The following is a 21,697-nucleotide window of genomic DNA, read 5'->3' on the forward strand; positions in this document are numbered from 1 at the left end:
TTCTACTATAATATATTTCCTCTGTAATATATTTCTACTATAATATATTTCTACTATAATATATTTCCACTATCATATATTTCTACTATAATATATTTCTTATATTTCTACTATAATATATTTCCACTATAATATATTTCTACTATAATATTGTTATGTTACGGTGTTGTCCTCTGCTACGACCCCCTACACTACTATACTGTATCGTGTACTATAATACCTTAACCGTTCCAGAATATAATACCAGACATTCAACATACCTACGACCCCCTACACTACTATACTGTATCGTGTACTATAATACCTTAACCGTTCCAGAATATAATACCAGACATTCAACATACCTACGACCCCCTACACTACTATACTGTATCGTGTACTATAATACCTTAACCGTTCCAGAATATAATACCAGACATTCAACATACCTACGACCCCCTACACTACTATACTGTATCGTGTACTATAATACCTTAACCGTTCCAGAATATAATACCAGACATTCAACATACCTACGACCCCCTACACTACTATACTGTATCGTGTACTATAATACCTTAACCGTTCCAGAATATAATACCAGACATTCAACATACCTACGACCCCCTACACTACTATACTGTATCGTGTACTATAATACCTTAACCGTTCCAGAATATAATACCAGACATTCAACATACCTACGACCCCCTACACTACTATACTGTATCGTGTACTATAATACCTTAACCGTTCCAGAATATAATACCAGACATTCAACATACCTACGACCCCCTACACTACTATACTGTATCGTGTACTATAATACCTTAACCGTTCCAGAATATAATACCAGACATTCAACATACCTACGACCCCCTACACTACTATACTGTATCGTGTACTATAATACCTTAACCGTTCCAGAATATAATACCAGACATTCAACATACCTACGACCCCCTACACTACTATACTGTATCGTGTACTATAATACCTTAACCGTTCCAGAATATAATACCAGACATTCAACATACCTACGACCCCCTACACTACTATACTGTATCGTGTACTATAATACCTTAACCGTTCCAGAATATAATACCAGACATTCAACATACCTACGACCCCCTACACTACTATACTGTATCGTGTACTATAATACCTTAACCGTTCCAGAATATAATACCAGACATTCAACATACCTACGACCCCCTACACTACTATACTGTATCGTGTACTATAATACCTTAACCGTTCCAGAATATAATACCAGACATTCAACATACCTACGACCCCCTACACTACTATACTGTATCGTGTACTATAATACCTTAACCGTTCCAGAACATAATAACAGCGGTGTTGTCCAGTGGATGTGTGGGTCCAGACATTCAACATACCCTCTGCTACGGCCTGCTGCTGAAACACCTGAAGTCAGCTGAGGTCCACTGGCTGCACCCCGGCCTCACCGTGTCAGAACTGCAGCTACGCTACGAACAACAGCATCTGGAGGCAGAGTGGAGGTAACCCCTGACCTCTAGGCCCTGACCCCTGACCTCTAGCACATGATCTCTTGCTCAGGTTCCCACTACATCGCCAAGTAATCCAAAATTGGCTATATTGTAAAACTATATGAAAACTAAAATGTGCTTTTCGGTCTTAATGTAAGATTAGGGTTATGAATAAGGTTTGTAGTGTGGTTAAGATTAGGATTAAAGTTAGGTTTAAAATCTGATTTTTAAGAGACATTTTAGAACTAGGCATGGCTTACGACTTTGTCATTTGTCCAGATAGTGACTGCCTCTTGCTCCAGACCTCTAAACCTTAACCTTTAACCCCTGTGTGTGTCCAGATAGTGACTGCCTCTTGCTCCTGACCTCTAAACCTTAACCTCTAACCCCTGTGTGTGTCCAGATAGTGACCGCCTCTTGCTCCTGACCTCTAAACCTTAACCTCTAACCCCTGTGTGTGTCCAGATAGTGACTGCCTCTTGCTCCTGACCTCTAAACCTTAACCTCTAACCCCTGTGTGTGTCCAGATAGTGACCGCCTCTTGCTCCTGACCTCTAAACCTTAACCTCTAACCCCTGTGTGTGTTCAGATAGTGACTGCCTCTTGCTCCTGACCTCTAAACCTTAACCTCTAACCCCTGTGTGTGTCCAGATAGTGACTGCCTCTTGCTCCTGACCTCTAAACCTTAACCTCTAACCCCTGTGTGTGTTCAGATAGTGACTGCCTCTTGCTCCTGACCTCTAAACCTTAACCTCTAACCCCTGTGTGTGTTCAGATATGACCTGCGCATTAGGTACATCCCTGCCGACTTCATAGAGAAGTTTAAAGAGGACAGAACCACACTGCTCTACTTCTACCAGCAGGTTGGTGACTGTTTCAGACTCTGTCTGTCTGTCTGTCTGTCTGTCTGTCTGTCTGTCTGTCTGTCTGTCTGTCTGTCTGTCTAACTGTCTAACTGTCTCTCTGTCTAACTGTCTCTCTGTCTAACTGTCTCTCTGTCTAACTGTCTAACTGTCTAACTGTCTAACTGTCTAACTGTCTAACTGTCTCTCTGTCTCTCTGTCTCTCTGTCTCTCTGTCTCTCTGTCTGTCTAACTGCTTGTCTGACTGACTGACTGTCTGTCTCTCTATGACCATCTCTCGGACTGTCACTGTCTGACTGTCTGTCTGTGGTGTTTTACTTGTAAGCAGGATTGTTGTACAGTTCTGATCCTTAAAGTGTATTTTTCTAAACACCTTGTCAGGTGAGAAGTGACTACATGCAGCACTATGCCAGTAAAGTGAGTGATGGGATGGCCTTGCAGTTAGGTTGTCTGGAGATCAGGTAACAACCCTCCGACACAAACATATTACTTTTACTATCCTTGTGGGGACTAAACAATTAATTCCCATTCAAAATCTAATTTTTCCGAACCCTTAAATAACACACACAACCTTCCATTCAATCCACCCAATACTCACATGCGTGTGTTTCTCCCTACAGGAGATTCTATAAAGACATGAACCCCAATGGACTGGAGAAAAAGTCCAACTATGAACTGTTAGAGTAAGTACTGCCTGGGAAGGTTGGTTATGGTTCTGTAATTGGGTGTGGTGGGGGCTCATTGATTGTGTGTGTAAGTAATGGAAGGTTTGTTATGGTTCTGTAATTGGGTGTGGTGGGGGCTCATTGATTGTGTGTGTAATTAATGGACATTGTGTCTGTTTTTGCGTGCATCTGTACAGGAAGGATGTAGGGCTGGGACTGTTCTTCCCCAAGGAGATGACTGACAACATGAAGGTACTGGATTGATTTAATTATTTTATTTTATTGACTTTAACATTTTATATTGATAACTAGTTGGTCCAGCCACTATTCCAGAGGTATTAGTTATCTATTCACCATGTGTTGATAAGTGATGTATATATGTATTAAGTGATGTATTGACAAGTATGTATGTATTGATACGTGATGTATAGATAAGTGATGTATTGATGTATCTATTTTTTTTATTTATCCTTTATCTAACTAGGCAAGTCAGTTAAGAACAACTTATTATTTTCAATGACGGCCTAGGAACAGTGGGTTAACTGCCTGTTCAGGGGAAGAATGACAGATTTGTACCTTGTCAGCTCGGGGATTTGAACTTGCAACCTTTCGGTTACTAGTCCAACGCTCTAACCACTAGCCCCATATATGTGTCGAGCATGTGTTGATAAGTGATGTACAGTTGAAGTCGGAAGTTTACATAAACTGAGTTTAAAGGTCTTTCACAATTCCTGACATTTAATCCTAGTAAAAATTCCCTGTTTTAGGTCAGTTAGGATCACCACTTTTATTTTAAGAATGTGAAATGTCAGAATAATACTGGAGAGAATTATTTATTTCAGCTTTTGTTTCTTTCATCACATTCCCAGTGGATCACAAATTAGTATTTGGTAGCATTGCCTTTAAATTGTTTAACTTGGGTCAAACATTTTGGGTAGCCTTCCACAAGCTTCCCACAATAAGTTGGGTGAATTTTGGCCCATTCCTCCTGACAGAGCTGGTGTAACGGAGTCAGGTTTGTAGGCCTCCTTGCTCGCACACGCTTTTTCAGTTCTGCCCACAAATGTTCTATAGGATTGAGGTCAGGGCTTTGTGAAGGCCACTCCAATAGCTTGACTTTGTTGTCCTTAAGCCATTTTGCCACAACTTTGGAAGTATGCTTGGGGTCATTGTCCATTTGGAAGACCCATTTGCGATCATGCTTTAACTTCCTGACTGATGTCTTGAGATGTTGCTTCAATATATCCACATCATTTTCCTTTCTCATGATGCCATCTATTTTGTGAAGTGCACCAGTCCCTCCTGCAGCAAAGCACCCCCACAACATGATGCTGCCACCCCCGTGCTTCAAGGTTGGGATGGTGTTCTTCGGCTTGCAAGCCTCCCCCCTTTTCCTCCAAACATAAAGATGGTCTTTATGGCCAAACAGTTCTATTTTTGTTTCATCAGACCAGAGGACATTTCTCCAAAAAGTACGACCTTTGTCCCCATGTGCAGTTGCAAACCGTAGTCTGGCTTTTTTATGGCGGTTTTGGAGCAGTGGCTTCTTCCTTGCTGAGCGGCCTTTCAGGTTATGTAGATATAGGACTCATTTTACTGTGGATATAGATACTTCTGTACCTGTTTCCTCCAGCATCTTCACAAGGTCCTTTGCTGTTGTTCTGGGATTGGTTTGCACTTTTCGCACCAAAGTACGTTCATCTCTAGGAGACAGAACATGTCTCCTTCCTGAGCGGTATGACGGCTGCGTGGTCCCATGGTGTTTATACTTGCGTACTATTGTTTGTACAAATGAACGTGGTACCTTCAGGCGTTTGGAAATTGCTCCCAAGTATGAACCAGACTTGTGGAGATCTACAAAAAAAAAAATCTGAGGTCTTGGCTGATTTCTTTTGATTTTCCCATGATGTCAAGCAAAGAGGCACTGGGTTTGAAGGTAGGCCTTGAAATACATCCACAGGTACACCTCCAATTGACTCAAATGTTGTCAATTAGCTTATCAGAAGCTTCTAAAGCCATGGCATCATTTTCTGGAATTTTCCAAGCTGTTTAAATGCACAGTCAACTTAGTGTATGTAAACTTCTGACCCACTGGAATTGTGATACAGTGAAATAATCTGTCTGTAAACAATTGTTGGAAAAATTACTTGTGTCATGCACAAAGTAGATGTCCTAACCGACTTGCCAAAACTATAGTTTGTTAACAAGAAATTTGTGGAGTGGTTGAAAAATGAGTTTTAATGACTCCAACCCAAGTGTATGTAAACTTCGACTTCAACTGTATATATTGACCATGTGTTGATAAGTGATGTATAAACTCAGCAAAAAAAGAAACATCCTCTCAAAGTCAACTGCGGCTATTTTCAGCAAACTTAACATGTGTAAATATTTGTATGAATATAAGATTCAACAACTGAGACAAACTGAACAAGTTCCACAGACATGTGACTAACAGAAATGGAATAATGTGTTCCTGAACAAAGGGGAGGGATCAAAATCAAAAGTAACAGTCAGTATATGGTGTGGCCACCAGCTGCATTAAGTACTGCAGTGCATCTCCTCCTCATGGACTGCACCAGATTTGCCAGTTCTTGCTGTGAGATGTTACCCTGCTCTTCCACCAAGGCACTTACAAGTTCCAGGACCTTTCTGAGGGGAATGGCCCGAGCCCTCATCCTCCGATCCAACAGGTCCCAGACGGGTCCCAATGGGATTGAGATCCTGGCTCTTCGCTGGCCATGGCAGAACACTGACATTCCTATCTTGCAGGAAATCACGCACAGAACGAGCAGTATGGCTGGTGGCATTGTCATGCTGGAGGGTCATGTCAGGATGAGCCTGCAGGAAGGGTACCACATGAGGGAGGAGGATGTCTTCCCTGTAACACACAGCGTTGAGATTGCCTGCAATGACAACAAGCTCAGTCAGATGATGCTGTGACACACCGCCCCAGACCATGACGGACCCTCCCTCAAAATCAATCCCATTCCAGAGTATAGTTGTTGTTACACATGGTCTGCCACTGCGAGCACGATCAGCTGTCCGTCCTGTCTCCGTGTAGCGCTGTCTTAAGCGTCTCACAGTACGGATGTTGCAATTTATTGCCCTGGCTACATCTGCAGTCCTCATGCCTCCTTGCAGCATGCCTAAGGCATGTTCACACAGATGAGCAGGGACCCTGGGCATCTTTCTGTTGGTGTTTTTCAAAGTCAGTTGAAAGGCCTCTTTAGTGTCCTAAATTGTCATAACTGTGACCTTAATTGCCTACCGTCTGTAAGCTGTTAGCGTCTTAACGAACGTTCCACAGGTGCATGTTCATTAATTGTTTATGGTTCATTGAAAAGGCATGGGAAACAGTGTTTAAACCCTTTGCAATGAAGATCTGTGAAGTTATTTGGATTTTTACAAATGATCTTTGAAAGACAGGGTCCTGAAAAAGGGACGTTTCATTTCTTGCTGAGTTCATATGTATTGACCATGATGTGTGTGTGTGTGTGTGTGTGTATATATATATGTTACGTACACCTCTTGGAGGGAGCACAACACCCTGCTACACCCAACTCCCCGTGGAGGTAAAGAGGTATGGGACTGTAGGTGGAGTGAAAGAGGTATGTGACTGTAGGTGGAGTGAAAGAGGTATGTGACTGTAGGTGGAGTGAAAGAGGTATGTGACTGTAGGTGCGGGTAAGGATGACAAAGGCAGAGAATATTACCGTTTACTGGGAATTTATTTCCTTAACACGGTAATGTGGGGAAAAGGGTCTGGACCGAACCAAAGCAAAGAAAGTAAAAGTTAAGAGTCCCCTCTCCTACCCATAACCCACTACTTACCTATTCTTAACCCCATCTGGCACGCTAACCAAAATACAGGGCGTGGTCCGCCCAGGTTTTACCTAGTGTGCATAGACAGACTACGGGTTATGTATGCCCGCAGGCCTCTTGCCTAAGTACTCCCAAGGTGCCTTCCACTTCCCCCTGGGAACAAATGAAACAGAATAAGTCACCAAACTCCGTGAACAATTTGAATAAACAAAAAACACTAGGTACTATGGCAAAAACATACCTCTGCAGGAGCGGCTACAAAATACTTTCAACAACTTTACAGACCAGCACAGAACATACCAAGAAGGTATTCCTAACAAAGGAACACTGACTTTTCAAGCTGCAGAAGGAGTCGGTAATTGTAGACAGCTGTATCCCCTGACGAGAAGGCAGGTCAGAGTGCCAATCTGCAAGGGGCCAATCAGCTTCTTGGAATCCAGGAAGCCATCCTGAAACACACACATACACACCCAAAACAACACAGAAACTGGGGAATGTAACAATATATGTATTGACCATGTGTTGATAAGTGATGTATATATGAATTGACCATGTGTTGATAAGTGATGTATTGACCATGAGTTGATAAGTGATGTATTGACCATGTGTTGATAAGTGATGTATTGACCATGAGTTGATAAGTGATGTATTGACCATGAGTTGATAAGTGATGTATTGACCATGTGTTGATAAGTGATGTATTGACCATGAGTTGATAAGTGATGTTGTGATGTGTATGTATTCACCATGTGATAAGTGATAGACACGACCGGTCAAAAGTTTTAGAACACCTACTCATTCAAAGGTTTTTATTTATTTTTTACTGTTTTCTACATTGTAGAATAATAGTGAAGACCTCAAAACTATGAAATAACACATATGGAATCATGTAGTAACCAAAACATTGTTAAACAAACCAAAATATTTTTTATATTTGAGGTTCTTCAAATAGCCACCCTTTGCCTTGATGACAGCTTTGCACACTCTTGGCATTATCTCAACCAGCTTCATGAGGTAGTCATCTGGAATGCATTTCAATTAACCTTTACTGCTCCAGCGTTCCGCCAGCGGAACTCCTCCCACATTCCACTGAAAAGGCAGAGCGCGAAATTCAAAATATATTTTTTTGAAATATTTAACTTTCACACATTAACAAGTCCAATACAGCAAATGAAAGGTACACATCTTGTGAATCCAGCCAACATGTCCGATTTTTAAAATGTTTTACAGCGAAAACAGCACGTATATTTATGTTAGCTCACCACCAAATACAAAAAAGGACAGACATTTTTCACAGCACAGGTAGCATGCACAAAGCCAACCTAACTAACCAAGAACCAACCAAACTAACCAAGAAACAACTTCATCAGATGACAGTCTTATAACATGTTACACAATAAATCTATGTTTTGTTCGAAAAATGTGCATATTTGAGGTATAAATCAGTTTTACATTGCAGCTACCATCACAGCTACCGTCAAAAATAGCACCGAAGCAGCCAGAGTAATTATAGAGACCAACGTGGAATACCTAAATACTCATCATAAAACATTTCTGAAAAATGCATCGTGTACAGCAAATGAAAGACAAGCATCTTGTGAATCCAGCCAATATTTCAGATTTCAGAAGTGTTTTACAGCGAAAACACAATATAGCATTATATTAGCTTACTACAATAGCCTACCACACTACCGCATTCATTCATCAAGGCACGTTAGCGATAGCAATAGGCACGTTAGCGTTAGCGAATAAACCAGCAAAAGATATTAATTTTCACTAACCTTCATAAACCTTCCTCAGATGACAGTCCTATAACATCAGGTTATACATACACTTATGTTTTGTTCGAAAATGTGCATATTTAGAGCTGAAATCAGTGGTTATCCATTATGCTAACGTAGCTTCTTTTTCCCAGAATGTGCGGATATTTCTATTAGACTCTCACCTATTCTGACCAAATAGCTATTCATAAACATTACAAAAAAATACATGTTGTATAGGAAATGATAGATACACTAGTTCTTAATGCAATCGCAGTGTTAGAATTCTAAAAATATCTTCATTACGACATAAGGCTTATGTTATAGCGAGAGAGTGGCCAAAACCTGGGCGCAAAACTACTAGTACACAGTTCGACAGATATATGAAATAGCATCACAAAATGGGTCCTACTTTTGGTGATCTTTCATCAGAATGTTGGACAAGGGGTCCTTTGTCCAGAACAGTCGTTGTTTGGATTTAGAACATCGTTTTTCCCTCTTGAATTAGCAAGCACACTGGCCAAGTGGCGCGAAGCTCTCCTTTCTGAACAAAGGCACACAACGCAACACGCCTAACGTCCCGAATAAATTTCAAAAATCTAATAAAACTATATTGAAAAAACATACTTTACGATGATATTGTCACATGTATCAAATAAAATCAAAGCAGGAGATAGTAGTCGCCTATAACGACAGCTATTCAGAAGGCAAATCCAGGTCCAACTTCGCGCCATCCTGAAAACATGAAATGGGTGACACGTCATTCCAAGAGGACGTATTCCATCTCAGACCAAGATAAACACTCCATTTCTTCTCTCACTGCATTTTGACATCCAGGGGAAGGTGTATGACGTGCATGTATACTAATAGGTATCATGCCCATTTATAGGCAGGACCCAGAAGAGAGCATCGATTTCAGATTTTCCACTTCCTGGTCAGGAAGTTTGTGCCAAATGAGTTCTGTTTCACTCACAGATATAATTCAAACGGTTTTAGAAACTAGAGAGTGTTTTCTATCCAATAGTAATAATAATATGCATATTGTACGAGCAAGAATTGAGTACGAGGCCGTTTAAATTGGGGGAAAAACGTGCCCAAAGTGACAACAGCGCCCTCTGTCCTCATCAGGTTAACAGTTGTGCCTCCTTAAGTTAATTTGTGGAATTTCTTTCCTCCTTAATGCTTTTGATCCAATCAGTTGTGTTGTGACACGGTGGAGGGGGGTATACAGAAGATAGCCCTATTTGGTAAAAGACCAAGTCCATAATATGGCAAGAACAACTCAAATAAGCAAAGAGAAACGACAGTCCATCATTACTTGAAGACATGAGGGTCAGTCAATGTAGAATATTTCAAGAACTTTGATCGTTTCTTCAAGTGCAGTCGCAAAAACCATCAAGCGCTATGATGAAACTGGCTCTCATGATGACCTCCACAGGAATGGAAGACCCAGAGTTACCTCTGCTGCAGAGGATTAGTTCATTAGAGTTACCAGCCTCAAATTGCAGCCCAAATAAATGCTTCAGAGAGTTCAAGTGACAGACACACCTCAACATCAACTATTCAGAGGAGACTGTGTGAATCAGGCCTTCATGGTCAAATTACTGCAAAGAAACCACTACTAAAGGACACCAATAATAAGAAGAGACTTGCTTGGGCCAAGAAACACGAGCAATGGACATTAGACCGGTGGAAATGTGTCCTTTGGTCTGGAGTCCAAATTTGAGATTTTTGGTTCCAACCGCCGTGTCTTTGTGAGACTCAGTGTGGGTGAACGGATGATCTCTGCATGTGTATTTCCCACCGTGAAGCATGGAGGAGGAGGTGTTATGGTGTGGGAGTGCTTTGCTGGTGACACTGTCTGTGATATCTTTAGAATTCAAGGCACACTTAACCAGCATGGCTACCACAGCCATGTGCAACGATACACTGTCCCATCTGGTTTTGGCTTAATGGGACGATCATCTGTTTTTCAATAGGACAATGACCCAACACACCTCCAGGCTGTGTAAGGGCTATTTTACCAAGAAGGAGAGTGATGGAGTGCTACATCAGATGACCTGGCTTCCACAATCACCTGACCTCAACCCAATTTAGATGGTTTGGGATGTGAAGGAAAAGCAGCCATCAAGTGCTCAGCATATGTGGGAACTCCTTCAAGATTGTTGGAAAAGCATTCCAGGTGAAGCTGGTTGAGAGAATGCCAAGAATGTGCAAGGCTGTCATCAAGGCAAAGGGTGGCTATTTGAAGAATCTCAAATATAAAATATGTTTTGAATTGTTTAACACTTTTTTTGGTTACTAATTTGTTATTTCATAGTTTTGATGTCTTCACTATTATTCTACAATGTAGAAAATAGTAAAAATAAAGAAAACCCCTTGAATGAGTAGATATTCTAAAACTTTTGACCGGTCGTGTGTGTGTGTGTGTGTGTGTGTGTGTGTATATATATATATATATATATGTATGTGTATTGACCATGTGTTGATAGGTGATGTGTGTGTGTGTATAAATGTATTGACCGTGTGTTGATAAGTGATTAATTGATGTATACAGTGGGCTCCAAAACTACTGGCACCACTGACTGGCAATTCACAAACAATACTTTAAAACATATAAACAATAGAATTATAGAGAGAAACTCAAAATACCAACTTGTGAGAAATACTGTACTTTATTAATGTTTCAATGGAACCCACCAAAATCATTTATTGATTTAATTAAAAATCAATGTCCTCCAATTCAAGGTGTCACAATTAATGGCACCCTTACAGATTAAATTAAATAACATCTACCAACATTAAAACAGAAACTTTAAAAAATATAATTTAATTAATCTAAGTCTTAAGGAACTATATTAAGCCATTACATCACTTCCTGTTTCACTAGGGTATAAAAATGAGGCAACACGCCTGTAATATCCCACTGTCATCCAACACCATGAAGAAAACAAGAACTGGCAGTTCAAAAGAGACAGATGGTTGTAGACCTTCATGAATCTGTTAATGGCAACAAGAAGATCCACAAACGATTGAATATACCTTTGTATTTCTTATGGAGTCCCATTAGCTACTCTTCCTGGGGTCCAGCAAATTTAAGGCAGTTTATACAGTTTTAAAAACACTGAGTACTGTCAGGGCAATTATTAAAACATTCTAAAGATATGGAACAGTTGAAAACCTCACGGGTAGAGGATGCAAATTCATTTCGCCCCCCAGGATAGGGAGGAGGATGGTGCGAGAGAAGGCACAAAATCCCCAAGAATCACTGTAAAAGAATTGCAGGCCTTGGTGGCGTCTTGGGGTCATCAGGTTTCAAAAAGCACCATCAGACGCCACCTCCACAACCACAGGCTCTTTGGAAGGGTTGCCAGAAGAAAGCCCTTTCTGACCCCAAGACACAGACGCAAGCGCTTGGAGTTTGCCAAACGTAATTTCAATTATGACTGGAAGAAGGTGCTCTGGTCAGATGAGACCAAAATTGAACGTTTTGGTCAGATACAGCATCGTCATGTTTGGTGTCGAAACAGAGATGCATACAAGGAGAGGCACCTCATACCCACGGTGAAATATGGTGGTGGGTCAGTGATGTTTTGGGGCTGTTTTAATTCCAGAGGTCCAGAGGCACTGGTTAAGATTGATGGCATAATGAATTCCACCAAGTATCAGGCAATTTTGGCAGACAATCTGGTTGCCTCTGCCAGAAGGCTGGGACTTGGCCGTAGGTGGACTTTCCAACAAAACAATGACCCAAAACATACCTCAAGAACCACACAGAAATGGTTCTGTAACAACAAAATCAATGTTCTGCCATGGCCATCTCAGTTGCCGGACCTCCATCCAATCGAAAACCTGTGGGCTGAGTGGAAGAGGGCAGTTGATAAGCGCAAACCCAAGAATGTGAAGGATCTTGAAAGGATCTGCATAGAGGAATGGTTCAAAATCCCTCCAAATGTGTTCCTTAACCTTGTCAAACATTACAGGAAAAGACACCATGTGGTTATCCTTGCCAGAGGTGGTGGCACTAAGTACTAAATGAGGAGTGCCAATAATTATGGAACCTTGATTTTGGCTAAATTTATTTTGTATTAAATAATTGAATGATTTTGGTTGGTTCCATTGAAAGATTAATAAAATACAGTATTTCTCACATGTTGGTATTTTGAGTTTCTCTCTATAATTCTATTGTTTATATTTTTCAACGTATTGTTTGTGCATTGCCAGTCATGGGAAACAGTCATTTTGGAGCTCACTGTATCTGTTTTGATCCCCAGTCAAAGGCTCTACGTAAGATGATTCAACAGACGTTCCAGAGGTACTCGTGTCTGAAGGAGGAGGAGTGTGTTGTGAAATTCTTTACCACACTAGTAGACTGCTATGACTACATACAGGAGAGTTTCACCTGTCAGTTAGTGGTGAGTCATACACACACACACACACACATAGAGTACACACCCTGAATCCTATTCTCCACTCAAACCCTTGTCCCTCTGTCTCTCTCTCCAGCAAGGCTGGAGTCTGGCGGTGGACCTGGTCATTGGCCCTGAGGGAATCCGCCAACGTACAGATAAAAACTCTGTGGTGAGTTGGAGTTGCCAAACAACATATTTGCCCCATCCATAGACCTGTACACTCTTAGGGGAAAAAAGGTGCTATCTAGAACCTAAAACGTTTCTTCAGCTGTCCCCATAGGAGAACCCTTTTGGGTTCCATGGAGAACACTTTCCACAGAGAGTTCTACCTGGAACCAAAAAGGGTTCTCCTACAGCTGAAGAACCCTTTTTTACTCTTAGCATTCAGACAGTACTAAACGCTTGGTAGTTGTTACTCTTAGCATTCAGACAGTACTAAACGCTTGGTAGTTGTTACTCTTAGCATTCAGACAGTAATAAGCTCTTGGTAGTTGTTACTCTTAGCATTCAGACAGTAATAAACTCTTGGTAGTTGTTACTCTTAGCATTCAGACAGTACTAAACTCTTGGTAGTTGTTACTCTTAGCATTTCAGACAGTACTAAACGCTTGGTAGTTGTTACTCTTAGCATTCAGACAGTACTAAACGCTTGGTAGTTGTTACTCTTAGCATTCAGACAGTACTAAACGCTTGGTAGTTGTTACTCTTAGCATTCAGACAGTAATAAGCTCTTGGTAGTTGTTACTCTTAGCATTCAGACAGTAATAAACTCTTGGTAGTTGTTACTCTTAGCATTCAGACAGTACTAAACTCTTGGTAGTTGTTACTCTTAGCATTTCAGACAGTAATAAACTCTTGGTAGTTGTTACTCTTAGCATTCAGACAGTACTAAACTCTTGGTAGTTGTTACTCTTAGCATTCAGACAGTACTAAACGCTTGGTAGTTGTTACTCTTAGCATTCAGACAGTACTAAACGCTTGGTAGTTGTTACTCTTAGCATTCAGACAGTAATAAATTCTTGGTAGTTGTTACTCTTAGCATTCACACAGTACTAAACTCTTGGTAGTTGTTACTCTTAGCATTCAGACAGTACTAAACTCTTGGTAGTTGTTACTCTTAGCATTCAGACAGTAATAAACTCTTGGTAGTTGTTACTCTTAGCATTCAGACAGTAATAAACTCTTGGTAGTTGTTACTCTTAGCATTCAGACAGTAATAAACTCTTGGTAGTTGTTACTCTTAGCATTCAGACAGTAATAAACTCTTGGTAGTTGTTACTCTTAGCATTCAGACAGTAATAAACTCTTGGTAGTTGTTACTCTTAGCATTCTTCATATTTCCGAGAATCAGACAACATTCAGGGTCAAACCACAATTACCCTGCACTCAAACCAAACACAATGAACTGTTCAAAGTAAATGCATATGTCTCTGTCCCTGTCTCTCTCTGTCCCTGTCTGTCCCTGTCTCTCTCTGTCCCTGTCTGTCCCTGTCTCTCTCTGTCCCTGTCTGTCCCTGTCCATGTCTCTCTCTGTCCATGTCTCTCTCTGTCCCTGTCTCTCTCTGTCCCTGTCTCTCTCTGTCCCTGTCTCTCTCTGTCCCTGTCTCTGTCCCTGTCTCTCTCTGTCTCTCTCTGTCCCTGTCTCTCTCTGTCCCTGTCTGTCCCTGTCTCTCTCTGTCCCTGTCTGTCCCTGTCTCTCTCTGTCCCTGTCTGTCCCTGTCCATGTCTCTCTCTGTCCATGTCTCTCTCTGTCCCTGTCTCTCTCTGTCCCTGTCTGTCCATGTCTCTCTCTGTCCCTGTCCATGTCTCTCTCTGTCCATGTCTCTCTCTGTCCCTGTCTGTCCATGTCTCTCTCTGTCCCTGTCCATGTCTCTCTCTGTCCTTATCTGTCCCTGTCCATGTCTCTCTCTGTCCCTGTCTGTCCCTCTCTGTCTTTGTACCTCTCTCTCTCTCTCTGTGTGTGTGTGTGTGTGTGTGTGTGTGTGTGTGTGTGTGTGTGTGTGTGTGTGTGTGTGTGTGTGTGTGTGTGTGTGTGTGTGTGTAGCCTGTCTGCTTGGCCAGTTTCTCTCAGGTCCGCAGTATCAGATGCTCTCAGCAGAACGATGGCCAAGCGCTGCTAACAGTTGACATACAGGGAGCCAAGCAGGTAAACACACACACACACACACACACACACACACACACACACACACACACACACACACACACACACACACACACACACACACACACACACACACACTAACCTCTGCCCTCCACAGCCTCTGTCAGTGACCACAGACTGTCTGGCTACAGCTGAAAACATGGCGGACCTGATAGACGGCTACTGTCGACTGGAAACTTCCTCTGACACCTCCCTCATCATCAGAACTAACAAAGGTACCACACACATACATACACACACACACACACACACACACACACACACACACACACACACACACACACACACACACACACACACACACACACAGAGACAAAGACAGAGAGAGACAGGGACAGAGACACACACACACACACACACACACACACACAGAGACACACACACAGAGACGCAGACACACACACACACACAGAGACACACACACACATACACATACACATACACAGAGAAACACACAGACATACAGACACACACACACACACACACACACAGAGACACACACACACACAGAGACACACACACACACACAGACACACACCTCCCTTATCATCAGAACTAACAAAGGTACCGCTAACAGGCTTACGTAATGAAAGCAGTCTGTTAGCCTAGAATCAGGCTTACGTAATGAAAGCAGTCTGTTAGCCTAGAATCAGGCTTGCGTAATGAAAGCAGTCTGTTAGCCTAGAATCAGGCTTACGTAATGAAAGCAGTCTGTTAGCCTAGAATCAGGCTTACGTAATGAAAGTCTGTTAGCCTAGAATCAGGCTTACGTAATGAAAGCAGTCTGTTAGCCTAGAATCAGGCTTACGTAATGAAAGTCTGTTAGCCTAGAATCAGGCTTACGTAATGAAAGCAGTCTGTTAGCCTAGAATCAGGCTTACGTAATGAAAGCAGTCTGTTAGCCTAGAATCAGGCTTACGTAATGAAAGCAGTCTGTTAGCCTAGAATCAGGCTTACGTAATGAAAACAGTCTGTTAGCCTAGAATCAGGCTTACGTAATGAAAGCAGTCTGTTAGCCTAGAATCAGGCTTACGTAATGAAAGTCTGTTAGCCTAGAATCAGGCTTAGGTAATGAAAGCAGTCTGTTAGCCTAGAATCAGGCTTACGTAATGAAAGCAGTCTGTTAGCCTAGAATCAGGCTTACGTAATGAAAGCAGTCTGTTAGCCTAGAATCAGGCTTACGTAATGAAAGCAGTCTGTTAGCCTAGAATCAGGCTTACGTAATGAAAGCAGTCTGTTAGCCTAGAATCAGGCGTACGTAATGAAAGCAGTCTGTTAGCCTAGAATCAGGCTTACGTAATGAAAGCAGTCTGTTAGCCTAGAATCAGGCTTACGTAATGAAAACAGTCTGTTAGCCTAGAATCAGGCTTACGTAATGAAAGCAGTCTGTTAGCCTAGAATCAGGCTTACGTATTGAAAGCAGTCTGTTAGCCTAGAATCAGGCTTACGTAATGAAAGCAGTCTGTTAGCCTAGAATCAGGCTTACGTAATGAAAACAGTCTGTTAGCCTAGAATCAGGCTTACGTAATGAAAGCAGTCTGTTAGCCTAGAATCAGGCTTACGTAATGAAAACAGTCTGTTAGCCTAGAATCAGGCTTACGTATTGAAAACAGTCTGTTAGCCTAGAATCAGGCTTACGTATTGAAAGCAGTCTGTTAGCCTAGAATCAGGCTTACGTATTGAAAGCAGTCTGTTAGCCTAGAATCAGGCTTACGTATTGAAAACAGTCTGTTAGCCTAGAATCAGGCTTACGTAATGAAAACAGTCTGTTAGCCTAGAATCAGGCTTACGTAATGAAAGCAGTCTGTTAGCCTAGAATCAGGCTTACGTAATGAAAGCAGTCTGTTAGCCTAGAATCAGGCTTACGTAATGAAAACAGTCTGTTAGCCTAGAATCAGGCTTACGTATTGAAAACAGTCTGTTAGCCTAGAATCAGGCTTACGTAATGAAAGCAGTCTGTTAGCCTAGCAATGTTAGCATCTCTAACTAAAGATTTAAAGTTTAGTCTGATGTGATTCAACCCACAGAGAGAGACTCCAATTTCGCCCTGCCTGCTATCCCTACAGGGTGAGATCACTGTCTGTTCTTTCTGTCTGTGTCTCTCTCTGTGTGTCTCTCTCGGTCTCTCTCTTTCTCTCTGTGTGTCTCTCTCTCTCTCTCTCTCTGTGTGTGTCTGTCTCGCTCTCTCTGTGTCTCTCTCTCTGTGTCTCTCTCTCTCTCTCTGTGTCTCTCTGTGTCTCTCTCTGTGTCTCTGTCTCTCTCTCTCTCTCTCTCTCTCTGTGTCTCTGTCTCTGTCTCTCTCTCTGTGTCTCTCTGTCTCTCTCTCTGTGTCTCTCTCTGTGTCTCTGTCTCTCTCTCTCTCTGTCTCTCTCTCTCTCTCTCTCGCTCTCTCTCTCTCTCTCTCTCTCTCTCTCTCTCTCTCTCTCTCTCTCTCTCTCTCTCTGTGTCTCTGTGTCTCTCTCTCTCTATATGTTCCCTCCCTCTGTGTCTCTCTCTCTGTGTCTCTCTGTCTCTCTCTCTCTCTTTGTCTCTCTCTCTCTCTCTCTCTCCATGTCTCTCTCTGTGTCTCTCTGTTTCTCTCTCTCTCTGTTTCTCTCTCTCTCTGTGTCTCTCTGTCTCTCTGTTTCTCTCTCTCTCTGTGTCTCTCTCTCTGTCTCTCTCTCTCTCTCTCTCTGTGTCTCTCTGTTTCTCTCTCTGTGTGTGTGTGTGTGTGTGTGTGTGTGTGTGTGTGTGTGTGTGTGTGTGTGTGTGTGTGTGTGTGTGTGTGTGTGTGTGTGTGTGTGTGTGTGTGTGTGTCTCTGGTTCTTTCTTTCTCTTTCTCTCTCTATTTGTCTGTATCTCTCTCTGTTTCTCTCTCTCCCTATCATTGTCTTTGTCTCTGTCTCCGTCTCTGTGTGGGTTCAGTAGAATATGTTTTATGTTTATATGTGGTTAGCTATGTTAGTCAGTCGAATGGTGTGTGTTAGCATGCGGTTAGCTGCAAGTGTGTCAGTTACATGTTGTTTTCACACCAGACTGTTCCAGTTACTGCTCTCTCTGTGACTGTGAGTTTAAACACTTTCCAAGAGGACCACAATGGAAATAAAACTTCACGCCTCATTGTGTTTTTATCTTCAACCATTAATTTTTTCATGTACATAAAATGTCTCCGGCTGAAGCAGCCTGCTACTTAGAATGTTTCTAATAAATTCAATCAATGAATGAATCTGTAACAGAGGGAGTAAAGATGTCCCCAGGAAGAGTGTAAACAACAGACAAGGTGAGTGTAAACAACAGACAAGGTGAGTGTTTCCTGAACGAATCTCTATAGTTGTATTTCTTCATCCTGGTCCCGGGGACCCAAAGGAGCAAAAAAACAGAAACCCTTTTTAGGTCCACTGGATCAGAATGAAGAAACACAGAGACATTATCTGGTGCTGAATCTAATTCTAGTCCTAATCTACCTAGGTTCAGACATCTACGCTGAGATCTCCGAGGAGAAGCCAGACTCTGGTAAGTGACATCACATTTCCCAGCCACCGTGCTTCTACATCTGCATTGCTTGCTGTTTGGGGTTTTAGGCTGGGTTTCTGTACAGCACTTTGAGATATCAGCTGATGTAAGAAGGGCTTTATAAATACATTTGATTTGATTTGATCTGACAGAGGAGCAGTGATTCAGTGAGATGGAATAATAGTTATTTTATATATCCTGTTCACAAATTTAAAATGTGCCAATCAGTGTGTGTGTGTGTGTGTGTGTGTGTGTGTGTGTATCAGGGTGCAGGTATAGCCTCTCCAGAGATGAAATTTACCTGGGGCGTATCCTGGGGGAGGGCTTCTTCGGAGAGGTGCATGATGGAGTCTACAAAAGCCCGGCAAGTCTTTGACATCACTTCCCCTCTGGCACTGACATCACTTCCCCTCTGGCACTGACATCACTTCCCCTCTGGCTCTGACATCACTTCCCCTCTGTCTCTGACATCACTTCCCCTCTGGCTCTGACATCACTTCCCCTCTGGCTCTGACATCACTTTCCATTTCTAAAATCAATTCTCCTCTCTGCATCTCAATTCTTCTAAATTGGATTCCTCTCCTGTGTGTGTGTGTGTGTGTGTGTGTGTGTGTGTGTGTGTGTGTGTGTGTGTGTGTGTGTGTGTGTGTGTGTGTGTGTGTGTGTGTGTGTGTGTGTGTGTGTGTGTGTGTGTGTGTGTGTGTGTGTGTGTAATGTAGACAGGGGAGCGTGTACGTGTAGCAGTGAAGACATGTAAAGACTGTTCTGCTGACGTAAAGGAGAAGTTTATGAGTGAAGCTGGTGAGTACTGTAGCTCTAATGACTCTTTTCATTTTAGCCGGTAGTTCTGAAAGAACCAAAAGTAGTTCTGAAAGAACCAAAAGTAGTTCTGAAAGAACCAAAAGTAGTTCTGAACCAAAAGTGGTCCCTGAAAATGGCGTACTACGTCACGAATGTGAACCACGTTATTACTCTCTCTGTCTCTCTCTCTCTGTCTCTCTCTCTCTGTCTCTCTCTCGCTGTGTCTCTCTCTCTGTGTCTCTCTCTCTCTCTGTGTCTCTCTCTCTCTCTGTGTCTCTCTCTGTCTCCATCTGTGTCTCCATCTGTGTCTCTCTCGCTGTGTCTCTCTCTCTGTGTCTCTCTCTCTCTCTGTGTCTCTCTCTGTCTCTCTCTGTGTCTCTCTCTGTCTCTCTCTGTGTCTCTCTCTGTGTCTCTCTCTGTGTCTCCATCTGTGTCTCTCTCTCTCTATCTCTCTTTCTGTATCTCTGTCTCTGTCAGTGTTGATGAAGACTCTAGATCATCCTCACATTGTACGTCTGATCGGCGTCATTGAGGTGGACCCTGTGTGGATCGTCATGGAGCTGTACGAGTACGGAGAGGTGAGGGTCCCGAGACCAGTTCACGAGGGGTCAGAGGTTTTGTGTGATGTCACCAGTCTGCCTCATAAATATAAAGTCACGCACTGGCCCAGAATGCATCACATCAAGGAGTAGAGCAAGATAATGTATAGAGATAACCCACATCTCTCTCTGTGTGTGTGTGTGTGTGTGTGTGTGTGTGTGTGTGTGTGTGTGTGTGTGTGTGTGTGTGTGTGTGTGTGTGTGTGTGTGTGTAGTTGGGCACCTACCTTGTGGAGCAGCAGAGGTCTCTGACCAGTGTGACTCTGGTCCTGTATAGTCTACAGGTCTGTAAAGCCCTGGCTTACCTAGAGGGGCTGAACATGGTACACAGGTAACAAACGCGCTACATTCACATCCCTGCTTTCCTGGCTTCGCACATCTGAATGTCATGTTGTTTAGAGGAAGTCGTTTAAAGGGGAAATCACCATTTTAAATGAAGAACCTCTAAATGCCTCATGAGCTCAACGTCTCCATTAGAACCCAACGTATCAGCTGTTTTTATTCTGTTTGTGAACAAATTTATTTTTAACCCCTCAGCTTTCCTATGAATTCCTTCAACCCCTCAGCTTTCCTATGAATTCCTTCAACCCCTCAGCTGGCAGGGTGACTGCTTTGTTGTTGTTTGAACTGCAGATTTCCACTTTTAACCCAGAGAGGAAGTGAATGCCTGTTTCATCAGCCCCATACCACTTCTGCAGTCAGCCCTCAAAGTCTGCTTCCTCATTGGCTGAATGATTCATTTCTGACTGTGTTTCTCTCTTATTGGTCAACCTTGGTTAATATGGTTTCATCCCGGCATTGTGGATTGGTTAAAGACCCAGTGCAGCCAAAAGTGTGGTTTTCTTGTGTTATATTTCCACACTATGAGGTTGGAATAATACTGTGAAATGGTGAAAATGATGAGAATGTCCTTTTAGAGCTGTTTGAAAAGACCACCTGAAATTTCATCCTGTTTTGGTGGGATGGAGTTCTGGCCTGGTGACATCATCAGGTGGGAAATTAGTTAATAGACCAATAAGAAAAAGAGTTCCAAACCTCTCTGCCAATAACAGCTGGTTTTCAGTTTTCCCACTCAGACCACTACCAGACAGTCCCAGCTACATTCTTATTTGAGAAAGTTGGTTTTCTTTGCTAAGAAGCTTTTTTGTTATTTACATTTTTTGGGGGTGGGACAAGATACTTAAAGGGGCAATCAGCATCATTACTACATGCATTTTTGGATTTATAAATTTATGATATGTAAATATTGATTCTTGACGAATATATAAATGTATAAATGACTCGTGAGCTTGGTTGAACTGTCGTAACCAAAATATAAACTTATTTTATAGTTTTACTTGTAAACACAAGGTAATGTAAAGAAACACTGTATAGCCTCAAACATGGTTAAAACGATCATTTTCAGATCATGGATGGTCAGTCCTTGCATCCATTGTTCTGTCTATGAATTTGAGAGTGGTTACATTTCTCCAGCCCCCTCATCCCTCAGCTTTTTACCAAAACAGGGGCGGGGAAGAAAAATGTGTTATTGTTTTCTACTGCTGATTGCTGCTTTAATTGTTACCCAGAAATGATAACGGCTCCATTGGATCTTTTGATATTGTTTAGTTTCTCTACTGTGATTGG

At 42.1% G+C, this 21,697-nt stretch overlaps 2 protein-coding genes across 4 annotated transcripts in view; one reads left to right on the forward strand and one right to left on the reverse strand.

The window, feature by feature from the left end:
- The window catches only part of LOC120059732 (E3 ubiquitin-protein ligase TRIM9-like), a 1,105,060-nt gene that overhangs the window by 915,647 nt on the left and 167,716 nt on the right, over positions 1-21,697 (reverse strand). The gene's annotated exons all lie outside the window — the stretch shown is intronic.
- The window catches only part of LOC120060127 (protein-tyrosine kinase 2-beta-like), a 48,032-nt gene that overhangs the window by 9,518 nt on the left and 16,817 nt on the right, over positions 1-21,697 (forward strand). For 2 of the 3 annotated variants that reach the window (XM_039009221.1, XM_039009223.1), the window contains exons 3-18: positions 1,327-1,505; positions 2,269-2,356; positions 2,738-2,817; positions 2,977-3,039; positions 3,219-3,273; positions 12,878-13,018; positions 13,110-13,184; positions 15,060-15,161; positions 15,277-15,394; positions 17,207-17,246; positions 18,395-18,438; positions 18,627-18,671; positions 18,938-19,035; positions 19,391-19,472; positions 19,950-20,050; positions 20,287-20,402. In XM_039009221.1, the coding sequence (XP_038865149.1) occupies positions 1,327-1,505; positions 2,269-2,356; positions 2,738-2,817; positions 2,977-3,039; positions 3,219-3,273; positions 12,878-13,018; positions 13,110-13,184; positions 15,060-15,161; positions 15,277-15,394; positions 17,207-17,246; positions 18,395-18,438; positions 18,627-18,671; positions 18,938-19,035; positions 19,391-19,472; positions 19,950-20,050; positions 20,287-20,402 (1,427 nt within the window). The remainder of the gene's footprint in view (positions 1-1,326; positions 1,506-2,268; positions 2,357-2,737; positions 2,818-2,976; positions 3,040-3,218; positions 3,274-12,877; positions 13,019-13,109; positions 13,185-15,059; positions 15,162-15,276; positions 15,395-17,206; positions 17,247-18,394; positions 18,439-18,626; positions 18,672-18,937; positions 19,036-19,390; positions 19,473-19,949; positions 20,051-20,286; positions 20,403-21,697) is intronic. The other variant, XM_039009222.1, reaches the window with a different exon arrangement.

The sequence above is a fragment of the Salvelinus namaycush genome, chromosome 15 (genome assembly GCF_016432855.1).
Source record: "Salvelinus namaycush isolate Seneca chromosome 15, SaNama_1.0, whole genome shotgun sequence".
Classification (NCBI taxonomy): domain Eukaryota; kingdom Metazoa; phylum Chordata; class Actinopteri; order Salmoniformes; family Salmonidae; genus Salvelinus; species Salvelinus namaycush.